We start from the raw sequence: 14,346 nt of genomic DNA, 5'->3' as shown, positions 1-14,346 counted from the left end.
AAGATGAGAGATGTTTCGATGTCTCGCCTCAACACTCGCTACTATCTAAACCCATTCCGTCTTATTGGTTTGTTGCCCATTTTTAAAGTTCTTTTTGAATGTATTCACCACTTGTTATTCTTTCTGATGTGACTTTCGTGGAGTTGATGGGGTGTTTATTGCATCCAGAGGCCACAATGCGTTACTAAATGTTATTATTATTAGTAGATATATATCCACTTGGGGATATATAAAGGATTTAATCCTGTTTAACTTGAATGTTGTGACTATAACCAAATCTTTGTGACCATCCAGGATTTTAATATTATACTTATTCTAATAGAAATAAGCACTGATATATTATTCGATGCAATATGGGTAATTTATATGACCTGATGTGGTTAAACTGACCCAGTATCAGTGACAACCATAGACAGTATATAAAAAACAACAGAGGTTGAAATTCCACTGAAATGTAGTACAACAGACACTCCAGTTCTCCTGCTCTCACTGCTGCTGTAAGTACAAAAGTATCAGCTTCTTCCCACAGGCTGAGACTTCTCTGCTCCACTTCATCTTCCTCACACCATCATAAATGAATAGCAAAAGTTTTGTCACCTACCTCAGCTTTACATGCTATACACCTTACATAAATTCCACTAAAATGTAGATACTGCATTTCAAATTTGCACATTTTTTTCTGCACGCATATATATTTAATTATTGTTGTTGTAAAATTGTTCATCCCCTTTCCCATCTCTTAATACTACTTCAACTGCTTCTTCATACAAATTCAAGCCAGCAACGCAATTTAGCTCCAATTTATGCAGGAGCCAGCAACCCCACTGTCATTTATTCAGAATTTGCATTTTCTAGTCGAAAGTGCATTTGTAATCAGGGCTCTGTTGCATTATTGGTCACAACTATTTGTCGGACTGATCGTGATTGACATCTCAGTGTTTATTTGTTTTTTCCAACTTTATATAGCTCTTACAAAGCCACACAAAACAAAAAAATTGGCACCATGAATTTATAAACCAATAGCTTGTAGGTAATCACAGTCCAGATGACTTCCTGATTTGTTAGTCCATGAAGCGCCTGAAAGTAAACAAAAGTAAAATATCCCTATTGCACCTGAACGCAGCATGGCACAGGGCACGTGCGGATTTTGATTGGGCTGTTGGAAGTCTCAGAAAAACAGGTTACGCCATATTGTCCCCTTTCCGAGGAGAGTGCTACATTTCTGCAAAAATGACAAAATAGTAGGTGTCAGCTTATTTAAAAAACATTGGCCCAGTGGCTTTGATAACATGCTTACTTGCAACACAGTCAGGTGTTTATTATTAGACGGTAACTCGTTGATTCAGCTGGCGTGGCTAGCTGTTAGCTTAAATCCGTTAGCGCAGTCCTTTTAGCCGGTGTTGTGAGCGGGCGGCTTTGTAACGCTGTGCTGCCCATCTTCACCCTCTTTACCTGGTTACACTTAAGTATTTATTTTACAGGCTTATTTTATCAACGGTAGAGGCTAAGATGGCGCACACTGGGGCAATGGAAGATGCATCCATGGAGGATTGCTCTACCAAACAGGGGTCTAGTGTCTGCCTGCGAAGTCGACCGTGCTCCAGCGAGAGAGACGGTCAGGTACGGGCTGTCAAAGCCGCTCTGCAGACCAAGTTGGGGCCCTACGAGCCCGTCCTGACCTATCTACAGTCCGTCCTGGTGTGGCAGAGACCCTTTCAGTGTGTGCTTCTTTACTCTGTGGTCAACGTTGTGTTCTGGTGAGTTTTCAGCTAATATAAGGTAAACTTTGAGCATTTTGATGGCAGACATGTTCCGTTTCCTGACACCGTGTTATTGCAACCTATATTCAGACAATACAGAGACTGTTTGGTCGTTAGGCAAAAGGCAACGTGACTGAAAACAGCTGGTGCTTTTGCACAATGCGTATGTCTCACCTGTCAATTCAAGACAAGACAGATGGCTGGCTTGTGGCTCTATTTATAGACGTACGCTACAAACACTTCTATCCCAACTCAAATTTTGCTCCTGACTGAACTGGTGCCTGTAAAATGCGCTGTACCAATGCTTGTGTGTGGGAGACTGGAAATTGAAACTAGATATGCAATTTACAGGTCTATATGTTGTCACTACAGAAGTAGATGTCAATTTTATGTTTATTTGTTCGTGACTTTGTTACAGCAAATGTATAAGGCATCAAGTATAGAGCACATGTGAATAGCAGTCTATTTGTGTCTTTTATCATGTGTAATTACTATTTACTGTTACTAATTAATTAGTTATGGTAAAAGGAGCAGTATTAGAAGTAAAAGTCCCATATAATAAAATGTAAAAATAAAAAAAAAGTAGCAGTAAAATTAAAAAGCGTTAAAAGTATAGATTATGCAACATGGCTCCATTCAGAGTGTTATATTATTAGAATATTTTTTCTGACAGTTACTTTAATATTGTCAAAGTGCCAGTACATTTTAACAACCTTTAGTACTTTTTGTAGTTTAATCTATATTGTATTTTATAATCTGATCATATGTTTACATGTAAATCTGAAAAGTAACTCATACCTTGTGGCTGTAAAATAAATTTAGTGAAGTAAAAAGTACAATATTTCCCTCTGTAATGGCGTACAAGTAAAAGAAGCATGAAATTAAAATACTCAAGTGAAGTACAAGTACCTCAAAAGTATTTAAGTACAATATTTGTGTAAATGCACGTAGTTACATTTCACCACTAGTAATTATTTTCACTCAGCTGTAACATTAAGTCAGCTATAAATTTAGAAAGTACTTAAACAAGAAAATTCTGTTTAACATCAATGTAAGAAATAAAACAGGAGGCAGAGTAGGTCTGGGGCAAGTTTTGGCTAAATTAGGTGAGTTTTTAATATTCTTTTATGATAAGACTCACTGACCTGGGTCACAGAAGAGGGAAAGCCAAGCTGGCCAGCCTCCTTGTGGTGCTCAGGCATTCAGCCTTTATTCCATTAGACCACTGGGCATGTTAGGCCATTCATCCTGTCGGCCTTTTACTTGTGCTTAAGTATACGCTAAGGGGTGCAGACTAGTTTCTGCTCAAAGAGACTGATGATGGCAAATCACATGGAGATGGGGAGGCTATATGGGCAACTTTTTGGACAGTAGGCCATTGATATTGTCCTTATTTATTTATTTACTCTTAAAGCACAATACCATTTATTCCAATACCATCACAGTGATTTTGTATAGTTTTGTAGTACAAGTGTTCATATTGTTGTATGTACAGGGGTAATTTCACATAGACATTTGTGTTTTTCTTTTTTGACTAACTGTCGCCACTAATTGCACTGCTACCCCAAATACTATTACATCTCATACTGCCAACAAATTCTTTGTTAGGTTAATCTCTAACTGCTGATTGGCAGAATCCTTTAACATTGTTGTGGTCAACAAATTTTTGAAGTCTTGTGATCAGAAACTGGAGTAACACTCAGGGATGTTTGTTGAGAACCCAAGCAGTGAAATCCAGTTGTGTGAAAATGGACAACACCTGAAACAACACAAGTGATATCACAATTTAGATGTAGAGAAAAGAAAGTGTAACATTCTTGTCCAGTTTCATTACCATCTTTCTTGGTTAATTTATAGTGAGTTTTAATGTGTGTAACACACATCAGAGGGTAGAATAAGTTCATCTTTCTTAGTTCTAACTAAAGGAAACAGTAGATGATCACTCGAGGGTTTTGTAGTTTCATGAAGTTTCATGAATGCACTAAGTTGTTGAATTATATAACTTATTCATTGTTTACTCCTGGGGTAACAGGCATGGGATGTACTGTCTGTTCATGTGTTTTATTCCCCTCCAGGTTCTTTGCTCTGACTTCACTGCGCCTGCTGTTTCTGCTAGCTTCTGGTCTGGCTGTGGTTGTCTGTGTTGATACCTGGAGAAACAAAATCTGGCCAGAAATTAGAGGTGCTACAAGTTCCGTCAATAGGGTTCTTTATGTTTCTCAGTCTGACATGTTCTGTTTTTTTCCTTTACTTTACCCCTGGAGTGCCTTAGGTTTCTTGTGTTAATTATACCTTAGATCATTCCCCAGTTTTATGTGATTGCAACAAATGTACTTCTGTTATCAGAATAGATATGCCATCAGTCAGCAGCCCTGCACCATGAAGTGATTTGTATTTACACATGGAACAGTTAAACTCCCATACCTATTTTTGAACTTGAATTATGTACTGAGTGCACCAAGTCCTGAGGAGACTGTAGATGAAAGAGAACCCAAGCTAACGTGCATAACATGTTCAAGCTACTTTTTCTATACTGTGCACTGTTTCTATTAATATATAATGTACACTGTAGTATGTAATGTTTCTTAAAGTGATAGATGTTCTCTCTCTCTCCACAGTCAGAAACCTGGATGAATCAGAAAATGAGAGGTTTGTTACTTTAGCCACAGTTTTGTGTTGACTATGACAACAAGCCAGTGCTCTGACAGCATTATTGATATAATAAAATGGTGGATGAAAGCGTTATTGTCTGTTTGTCTAGCTGGGGTCTGGTGCAGCCCGGCATCCTCAGTGTGCCTGAACTGTGCCACCATATCGCTGAGGCGTGGGTCAGTGGAACAGTTCTCACATCCAGTATGATGCAGTATAAACGACAAAACCCTGGAAAGGTGAGGACCATATATACAAAAAAAGGATATTCAGAAAACCTCATTCAATATATATCACAGAATGGAAACTCACCTTTTAAAATATGTATTTAATGTCCCTTTTCTGATTGCCTGTGGTTATAATTGTCATTACACAATTCTGCAAATGAATAATCCATCGGGTTTCACCAGTAAACAATGGATAGATGCACCATAGTCAACATGTATTATTGGTGCTGACTTCATTCCCTGTGTGTTTTGTTGCTCTGTCAGTTTTGCATCCTGACCTGTGGAGTGTTCACCTGTTTGGCTGTGGTTGGGCGCTACATTCCTGGATTGGTGCTCTCCTACTCTGCTGGTGAGTCCCAGCAGTTTCACCAGCCCTAACTACATGTCCATTCCACTTCACAAAACCACAGTGACAGGGAAACTCAGCCTGACTGGTTCTATTAAAAATGCATGGGTGGTGAAACCAGATATATGGTGCCCCAATACCAGGGCCTAGCTTGTGAGGTGATTAAAGCCAGGAGAAGACACACGGGGCAGGAGTGAAGGAGGGAATGGAGCCAGGTAGAAAGCTAAGGAGGTCAGGCTGAGACTGGGCTAATCTCCTAACCTCCAACCAGCGTAGGCTGCAGAGCTGGGAAGGCAAAACCTGCCAAGGCCCACTGCTCTGACGTCTAAAACAATCCACAGCAGCTTGTACTTGTACATGTTAACTCCCTGCTGCTCCCTCTGTTTCACTTTGTATCTGTACTGAAGCTGATACAGCCTTGTGAGAGTCTATCTACAGTGAGCAGACTACTAGATACTGAATCTATACTGAATTTTTTTCTTATCACATACATTAAACACAACAGAATGACCTCTTCATGCACAATGACTAGTATTTTTTGCCTTTGTCTCAGTGTTAGCTACTCTCCTGGCTCCTCTGGCAGCCTATCACAGGCTCTTTCAGCATGTTTGCGTGAAGTTGGAGCCGGTCCTGCAGCGGCTGGACTTCAGCGTTCGTGGATACATGATGTCAAATCCTATTGATAATCAGTGTAAGTAGTACATCAAATTGTATTCTTTCTGCATCTGACACTAGAAATTAAATGAATTAAATTAAAAAAGACACAGCCTTAAAAAAATAAGTGTATCATTAAGATTACCATCACATGAATTAAATGGTGACTAACAATGTTACTCTCTAAGGGTCAACATTAGCGCATTAAGATGGTGCTTGTTTCACCACTTTTGTTGTGATCACATCAGGCTTCTAATTTTCATCCAGAAATCACCAGTTTTGACCAGTTTTTTCCCTCCTCCATCTTAATATGACTTTCTCATCTGAGTAGTAACTCTTTGTTGTCTGTATGCTTGTCGTTCTGCTCTGCAGTCTTGCGGAAGTCTATCCGTGGAGCATCCTCAGATGACGCCAGTGACAGCGAGGAGGAATTGGCCGCTTTCTGTCCAACAGTAAGTCTGTTTAAAGTCTTGCAGTGTTTTAATTAAACTGTTAAAAACCTGGTTTTCACTGATGTTCTTGAACGTGGTCCTCTTATTTCCTACGCTATTAATAAAATTAACCTGTAGTTGAGCCTGGATTACATTGCTTTTATATTTCATAATATAAGATCTAAAATTTGTGGGTTTGTTTTCATTGAGAATGGGGGGGGGGGGAAAAAATCAATGTCTGTGAAAGGTTTTTCCTCACATTGTGCTCTCACATAGTTGTGTTAACATGCTGCACTTTTGGCTCCCTAAATCTAATGTTTACTTTCCCTTAACATGAACATTTGCTCAGTGTGCACGGCGCACCTCATGATGTGAGAGTGTAGAGACATGCCTTAGCTTTCCTACTCAGAATGCTATGAGGGTTAATGCCTCTGTTCTTTTTATGGAGTGTGAACACCTGTGCCACATTGTTTATTCTGTGACAAGATTGGTTGTTGGGAACTTGCGGAAAGGTGTAAAATACACAGATAAATCATTCACTACATACCTATAGCTTTGTACTTGATGTTATTTACAGTAGCACATCTTACCTACTTCCTGTTGAGGTTAGGAACTTTGCATGTGTCATGTGTATTTTTGCCTGAATGTGTATGTGTGTACAGCGAAGCCTGCCGAAGGTATGAGAGCAAACAGTGTGAAAATAACAGTGGAATGCAGCGTTTGCAAACCTTTTTATGGTAGAGCAATAGAGTAAAATTTTTCCCTGCATTCTGACTGACAAAAAAAACAAAAACAGCACACAACCTAAAAATATTTAACCTTTCATGTCTGTTGTCTCTCATAGTTTGATGATGCTGTTGTTGCGAAGGAACTTGCATTGACAGACTCTGAGCACTCTGATGCTGAGGTGTCCTACACTGACAATGGAACATTTAACCTGTCACGTGGCCAGACCCCACTCACAGAGGGCTCTGAGGGTAAGTATGGAGGTATTTTCTTTCTTTTTTTTTTCTTTTTTCTGGTTTGTTCTTATCTCTGATCTTGTTCCTGTCTGTGTTTTGGACAGACCTTGACAGACACAGTGATGCTGAGGAATCCTTTGCTCAAGATCTCCCAGACTTCCCCTCCATAAACCCTGATGCCACCCTGATGGATGATGATGACGACACAAGCATCGGGCTACCTAGTTTGGGTCCATCTGGACTAGCTGGTCACCGGGCTTCAGTGCTGGATGTGGATGCTCATTTGGATTCCGACCAGGAGGATCTGGATGCAGAACTTTCTCTCAGTGGCCTGCCACCTGCCTCTGATTTCACTGGCGACTTGGCCGGAGTCATTGCCAGCAACATGATCCAGGCGGCGTTGGCTGGGGCATTGCAGCCTCGGCCTCCTGTTACCCACCGCAGAGAGGGCCCACCCAAGGCCAGAACCCACCGAAGCTACCGCAAACAGTCCAGCTCCGAGTTGGACACAGACTTGGATGGAGAGGACTTTGAAATGCTGGATCAGTCTGAACTGAACCAGATGGATCCCCTCGGAGGAGGAGGAGGAGGTCCTAGAAGGGGGGAGAGTCAGGGGTCTAACTTCTTATCTAGCCTTCTGGGTAAACCACAGTAAGGTGTGTGCGTGCGTGTGCGTGCGTGTGTGTGTGTGTACGTATGTACGGGTGGATGAGCTGTGAATGTGTGATGTGAAAGATGATTTTAGGTTCCAACAGTCCTGCTTCTGATTGGCATCAGTTTATCACTGTGAAGTATTTTATTTTTTCTATCTTTTCAAACCCTTTCTCCCTTACTTATAAACCCAGAGCATCCACAATACGTTTTACTTTGTAGGCTGAGCAATAGGAAAATGCAGAAACAAAAATAAAACGCATTCAGACAATAAATAAACCAGCATTATTGAGCCTTGTTGCAGTCTTGTAACTTCATGCACCCATCAGTTATAAGGGTACTTGTTAGTGACAATAAATGAAAAACAACACTGCCCATAAAATCTTTTCTACTAGGAGGTCTAGACATACAGGGCTATTTAACATGGGACCAAATATGACATTCCTGTCGGTTGAGCTGAGCCATGTTGCTTTGATAATACCATTATGGAAAAGTTTTCATGTTTTACATTTCCTTACCGAGTGGAATGGTGGAAATGGATAAATCAGCCCCCACTTTCCATCACACTTTGTTAAAGAAACAGCAGCTTGTGTTGCTGTTGATGTAAATGTCCTCTGCTGTCACACTTGGCTATAATCTGTTAGAAGATGATTTATCTGAAGTTACAGGTGAATTTACATTCTTGTCAGCAGTTGAGAATTTGGACAGCGATTTTCTTCCATCATGAAGATGAATTATATTTGGATAAAAGTTTCAGCTCCTTTTCTGTATGATTTTCTTTACTTTTTTCCTTTCCTGCTGACATATGAAAGATGTATTCATACATTATTAGGAGCTTATTTTATTTTCTTGAAAGAATGTCACATTACAGTCTTAAGATATATGACCCAGATGAGCATTTGATGTTGTCTGTTCATTGTATTTATGAACTTGTGCCCAAGGGTGAGATGTGTTTTTTTTTTTTTTCCTGAATAGGTTGAGAATATTTTTCATTTTCCTGCCCTTTAATACAGCTCAATAACATATTGTGTCCATGTTTAATACCTTGAATGAGCCCTCAGCTTTGTGTGTATTTTTTCTCAGAAATAGTATTTAAAAAGTCTTTTATCTTTTATCATCTTTGTATTTCATGTTATTGATAGTCATGCTGAACATTTTAAGAGAAAAATCAGTTCATGGATCTTTTACTATTTTCATGGGGAAAATGTTTACATCAAAATTGGTTATAAAAAAAATTGTCCTTATGTCCTTTTTTTAAAAGTGTTAATGGCTTTGTGTGCTGGTCAGCCTGATGTCCTCTTGATGGACACACCATGTCAGTATGTCATAATTTTGCAGTGGAAATGGCACTTCAAACGAAAATAAGCCACCGTTGAGATTTATTGAAATCATATATCAAAGAGTCTAAAAATGCTGGGTTTTAAATAGAGGAAAACACATTGCTTGCTTTCATTGTGTTACTTTGAGAAGAAAATCATAGGTGCAAGAGATTTAGCACAATAGAAAAAAACTGCTGGATCCAGACTTATGGAGGTGAAAGGAAAATTGTGCACTTAAAGGAAAATGCTGGGATTTTGAGGCTGAAGAAGAAAAGGAGGAGTTTGATTTAACCACCTCAGTTAACTAGAAAGTTGCTCATTGCTGCTCCACGAAGAGTCAGTTCCTCAGTATGAGTGATCTGTAGTCAGTTTGATAATGTAATGTGCATAGAAGTGTATTTTCTTCTCTGTAACTGGTTTTGATATGTTTTGATGTGCAAATCGTATTGAATAAAATGTTTGCCATTACGTCTGTCTTGGGTGAAATGTGTACTGTGATCTCAGATGACAGATGAAGCTCTTTAGATCATTCCAAAGGGTCTGATTTAAAATCACAAATTCTTTGCATTAAGGCTCTGAAACTTTGGGACAACTTCACTGAAATAATTATTCACAGCACAAGTTAGTTTTCCTTTTGGCCTCAGTTCTGTCTTGGATGAATCACAGCAGTGGACTTTGAGCCTACTGAGCAAATTTAATGGAATAACTCAAGCACACAGTGGGTATTATTGGCCCAAATCCCTTCTTTTGAGAATAAAAAAAAAATCTGTTGTAATGGGTAATTCATAATCATAATGGCACACAGACCCATGTGGTTCCCACACACAAGACCATCTCTAATATCTGTCTTTTTCTCCTCCCTAAGCAACAGTATCAACAAGTGTTTTTTTGTTTGTTTGCAGATGATATTCGTTTATATTTTATTTCGAACACGATAACCATGTATCTTTGCCATATTTTGTAATTATTTATAAATATCATAATATGTAAATATTTTAGGCAACGACCCTAAATTGACTGGCTCTGAGCAGCCAAAATGACAACGCTATCACACGGCTCTTCTCCCCGGATATCGTAAACCTCATGACAAAGTAGGACTGAGCCAAAATAAAACAAAACAAATACAATACAATAAAAACAAATACAAATTATTTGGGTCAAATCAAGATTGCTCAAGAGCGCTGATAATATTTATCGGCAAAACAGTAACCTTTAATTTATATATTTGAGACTAAATGTACGGAGAGTTTTCCAGAAGAATGAGTTCAACTTGTGTGATGCATCTTGACACATAAACGATCTTTTTCGTGACGTATATTTCGCGCGAAACTCCGTTTGGAATAGCTAAGTGAAAGTGGACTGGTCAGAAATGAGTAAAAAAGACAACGGTAAGTCGAGAGTTAGCATTATGTGAGGACTATAGACAGGTAGCTGGCGTGTCTGACACTCGTGTCGAGCGAACAGTGTCCGTTAGATGCCACGTACAATACGTTTGAAGTCTTAGTTAAGAAGCTATCGGCTAACGTTAGCTACATAGCCTGGTATAATAAGCTAACAGGGCTGAGGGCACTATAAATGATCTGTGATGTTACTGCAAATAAGCCCACTTCAACACGACAGCTTTATTTTAAAAATCAGACTCTAAAATATATCTATGCATTATGTAGAAAATAACTTTATCGTTCATTAGAGAGGGAATTCTCTTGGAAAATTTCAAAACAAAGACGATATACACTCAGTTTATTAGGTACACTTAGTGAGAACTAATGCATCCTAAAGCAGCAGTCCCTCAATAAATCGTCGTTCATGAAGGTTATAATGTTTAGTTTTTGAAAGGTGTTGATTCAGCTTTGTTGGCATTTCAGAGGCTGCACTTTGTGGTGCTGTTGAAGTATACTATGTTAATCTGATAGGTGTTTCTATTACTTTTTCTACACTATTTAAATCAATCAGGGTAGGCTGAGTAACAGAATCGGTTGAATCAACACCTCTAAAGCAGTTTCAACAAAAACTGAACTCATGAGTTTTAGCTCGTGTGTTCCTATTAAACTGCCAACGAATTGTATGACATACATTATAATGACAATTATGAAAGGAACTTGTAAAAAGAGCATAGAAGTCTAGTTGTGATACCTAGCTATATTTCAAATGCATTAAGTGTAATGCAGTAGTACATCTAAGTACAGTTTGTGAATGTGTGTGTTTGTGAATGTGATCAGATTGTCCTGTTGTCCACCTGTCCACAGGTACGTCACTCATCCTTGCCTATCTGAATGAGAAGAATCGACCCTACAGTGCACAAGATGTCTTTTGCAATTTACAAAAGCAGCATGGATTGGGCAAAACTGTAAGTTTAACACTTAATCCATTACATGCAATGGGGTGTGTAGCTTAAAATGAATGAATGAATAATTGTATATTTGTGATTCACCAGGCAGTTGTCAAAGCCATGGAGCTGCTGGCTCTAGAGGGCAAGATAAAGGAGAAAACATACGGCAAGCAAAAGATTTATTTTGCGGATCAGGTTAGTATGTTCATGTGAAATACTGTGTTGTGGACATGTGGCGCTGAAAGTAAATATGCACAAACTGTTGTTTATGATAATCTTGTGTGTTTCAGTTGAAACTGACTACTGACTGACTGTATACCCTCCCTACAGGCTCAGTTCAAAGATGTAAATGATGCAGACTTGAAGGCAATGGACTGTCAGATCTCAGAGCTCATTGCAGAGGCGCAGTCCCTCACACAGAGCTGCAGACAGCTGGATGCAGGTGGAGTACGCTGTCGATTTCTGCAATTTGATGTCTTCAGACAGAGCATTGTTTGTTTCCTTAGAGCCTAGTTGGTACTTATAGCATTTTGCACTGTTTAAGTCTACAGTATGTTGCTGTTTGATACACAAGTACAGTAAATGTTTTTGTCGAATTTCCAACATTTCTTACAAAGGAGATGTTGTGTAACCCTGTGTGAAATCTATGGTTACAGAGCTGAAGGAACTCAACAGCTCCCTGACAACAGAGGAAATGATGTCAGAGATCCAAGAACTGAAAGCAGAGTGTTCTGAGTACAGAGCGCGTCTTGAGAAGATAAAGTCTGCCACAAATCACGTCACACCTGAAGAGAAAGAGAAGGTGTGGAGTGTATTTATGTTTTCCAGTGACAGCACACAATCTTAGAAACCTGGTGAAGATACTGCTGACATTTTTTCCACCATTTACTGTACAGTTGACTCATATTTTAATTTACAGGTCTACAAAGAGCGGACTGTTTACGTGAAAGAGTGGAAAAAGAGGAAGAGATTGGTATTTATGTATATGCATACAGAGATGCAACAAGTAGTTGATGAATAGATTCATCAATCAACAGAAAATTTGTTTTATTTATTTATTTATATATATATATATATATATATATATATATATATTATATTTTGATCAGTAGTTTCATAATAATTTCAAGACGTAAGTTGTTGCCACTAAAGCCTTAAACTTCATTGTGTGTTGTTTCTCTCAGGCTTCAGACATGATAAATGCAATCCTGGAGGGGTATCCCAAGAGCAAAAAGGAGTTCCTGGTGAGTGAAAGCAGCTCATGAAATTCACTTCCCAAAACTCTACGACACCTATGCATGTTTTGCTTTGGTGACAGTTTTTTGTTCACAGTACAAACGAATAACATATCTGGTGCTGCCCTTACAGGATGAAGTTGGAGTCGAAACTGATGAGGACTGTAAAGTGGTTGTTCCAAGTAACTGAAAGAACAAGAAAAACGCTTGTTCAGCTACTTGAGCGATGTAAGTCCCTGCAGTGCTCTGCTAAGGAGATAGATTACTCATCAGAACAGTCTGAGCCATTGCACATTACTTTATTTATAGCCTTTCTTTTGGACAAGAAGTACACCTTAAATAAAAGTTGAATGGAGAAACAACTTTTGTAATTTAAAGTATATTTGTACAAAAATAGCTCTGTCATCTTGGAGACACTTACATTACATCAACTCATGGGCAACATCGTTTTATTTTTCCCTTTTTCAGGCCATAAAACCAGTCCTGAGCCTACAATGAAAGTGTCAACAAATTATTTATTTTAGCCAATTTATTTTAGTTTACATTCTTTGTTGTTCTTATTACATGTCTAAGTCCAGTTTGCTGCCATGTTTTTTGAAAACTAAAAAAAAAAAGAAACACTTGCAGTGTATAAAGCATGGGCAGTCATTCATGGCAGTCATTCATGACCGTCAGGTATTATGGTTGTCCCATTTTTTGTTAATCAGCCTTTGTACTGTTTATTGAAATTGTGGCCAAGCTATTAAATTTTCAATTGCTCAAGGTCAAACTGAATTTCTGCAACAAAATTTTTATTAATAATTGTTTTTTATTAGTGTATAATCATCTGAAACTAAGTAAAGTTCTGTTTTTGTCAGCTTAGAATGAGCCCTTCATACCTATTTGGGGAGTGGGTCCTCTTCCATGGAGCCTGCCATATTTTACTATAGCCCATAAAGACAAAACAAAACACTGATTCTAGAGAGGGCCTTTTGCGTTTCTATGTTACTTGAAGGGCACCGTAGTTTATCCTACACAATTGGAAGGGGGGGGGGGGGGGAGGGGACGGGTATTCAGTTGGTTGCAATTTGCAACCAGAGCGCTAGGTGTCACTAAATCCTACACACTGGTCCTTTAACACTTGAATTCATTCTTTGGATATTATTATTATTAGCTACAAATGTAAAACCTAATGCAAAGCAATCCAGTGGCTCTGCCATTAATTCCCCCATCACAAAGAAAACATCACTGCAAACTACAAGCTCAATGTTGGGTCTCTGTGAATAATTTAGATGAAGAATTTATGATTATTATTATTAATATTAGTTATGATTTGGTGCTATATAAATAAAACTGTCTTGACATTATTTTTGTTAAGGCACAATTCATGGCTAATCTGATTGGATTGTTCTAGATTTTAAAGGTATACCTAATAAAGTCACCATTGAGTTAAATGGCTTTTGTAAAACTATCAAAAGAAAATAGTTTAATCAAAAAGAAAAGAGGGTCAAAAATCAGTGTTTCCCTTTGATTGAGGCAACTCTATTGAGCCAAAACTGTCAAGAAAATTAGCTTTATGTCATCTATTTAATTCAGTACAGATTGGGTGAAAATCTGTGTTCAACTCCTAGGAACCTGACTGGTGTAGAGTACAGTCCTAAACAGTCAGAACATTTTCATCATGGTGATGCAGAGTATCAGACCTTTTCTAATGAACAATTACTGATCACAAAATCTACCGACAACCACAGCAAATAGCATTTATCATGTTGGCATTAAAACCACTTAAGGTCCAAGTGATGAG

At 38.5% G+C, this 14,346-nt stretch overlaps 2 protein-coding genes across 4 annotated transcripts; both read left to right on the top strand.

The window, feature by feature from the left end:
* Positions 1-1,118: 1,118 nt before the first annotated feature.
* On the top strand, positions 1,119-9,467 carry retreg3 (reticulophagy regulator family member 3). 2 transcript variants are annotated; one of them, XM_023413891.2, is made up of 10 exons: positions 1,119-1,241; positions 1,482-1,757; positions 3,836-3,942; positions 4,379-4,409; positions 4,522-4,648; positions 4,901-4,985; positions 5,536-5,673; positions 6,009-6,088; positions 6,912-7,044; positions 7,134-9,467. In XM_023413891.2, the coding sequence occupies exons 2-10, from the start codon at positions 1,510-1,512 to the stop codon at positions 7,682-7,684; spliced, it is 1,500 nt and encodes a 499-aa protein (XP_023269659.1). In that variant the 5' UTR covers positions 1,119-1,241; positions 1,482-1,509; the 3' UTR covers positions 7,685-9,467. The 2 variants fall into 2 exon arrangements, with proteins under 2 accessions (XP_023269659.1, XP_023269658.1); XM_023413890.2 differs by having other exon boundaries at positions 1,160-1,757.
* Positions 9,468-10,186: 719 nt separating this feature from the next.
* Positions 10,187-13,332, top strand: psmc3ip (PSMC3 interacting protein). 2 transcript variants are annotated; one of them, XM_023413925.2, is made up of 9 exons: positions 10,187-10,387; positions 11,246-11,346; positions 11,434-11,523; positions 11,659-11,770; positions 11,985-12,130; positions 12,248-12,301; positions 12,513-12,572; positions 12,697-12,791; positions 13,032-13,332. In XM_023413925.2, the coding sequence occupies exons 1-8, from the start codon at positions 10,369-10,371 to the stop codon at positions 12,751-12,753; spliced, it is 639 nt and encodes a 212-aa protein (XP_023269693.1). In that variant the 5' UTR covers positions 10,187-10,368; the 3' UTR covers positions 12,754-12,791; positions 13,032-13,332. The 2 variants fall into 2 exon arrangements, with proteins under 2 accessions (XP_023269693.1, XP_023269692.1); XM_023413924.2 differs by having other exon boundaries at positions 10,191-10,387; positions 12,697-13,332.
* The last annotated feature ends 1,014 nt before the right edge of the window (positions 13,333-14,346 follow it).

Source organism: Seriola lalandi, unplaced genomic scaffold (assembly GCF_002814215.2).
Source record: "Seriola lalandi dorsalis isolate HSWRI2012SDOR001 ecotype SW California unplaced genomic scaffold, Sedor1 jcf7180002054519, whole genome shotgun sequence".
Taxonomy (NCBI): domain Eukaryota; kingdom Metazoa; phylum Chordata; class Actinopteri; order Carangiformes; family Carangidae; genus Seriola; species Seriola lalandi.
Note: the sequence above shows the minus strand (reverse complement) of the source record. Positions and strands in the feature narration are given on the sequence as shown.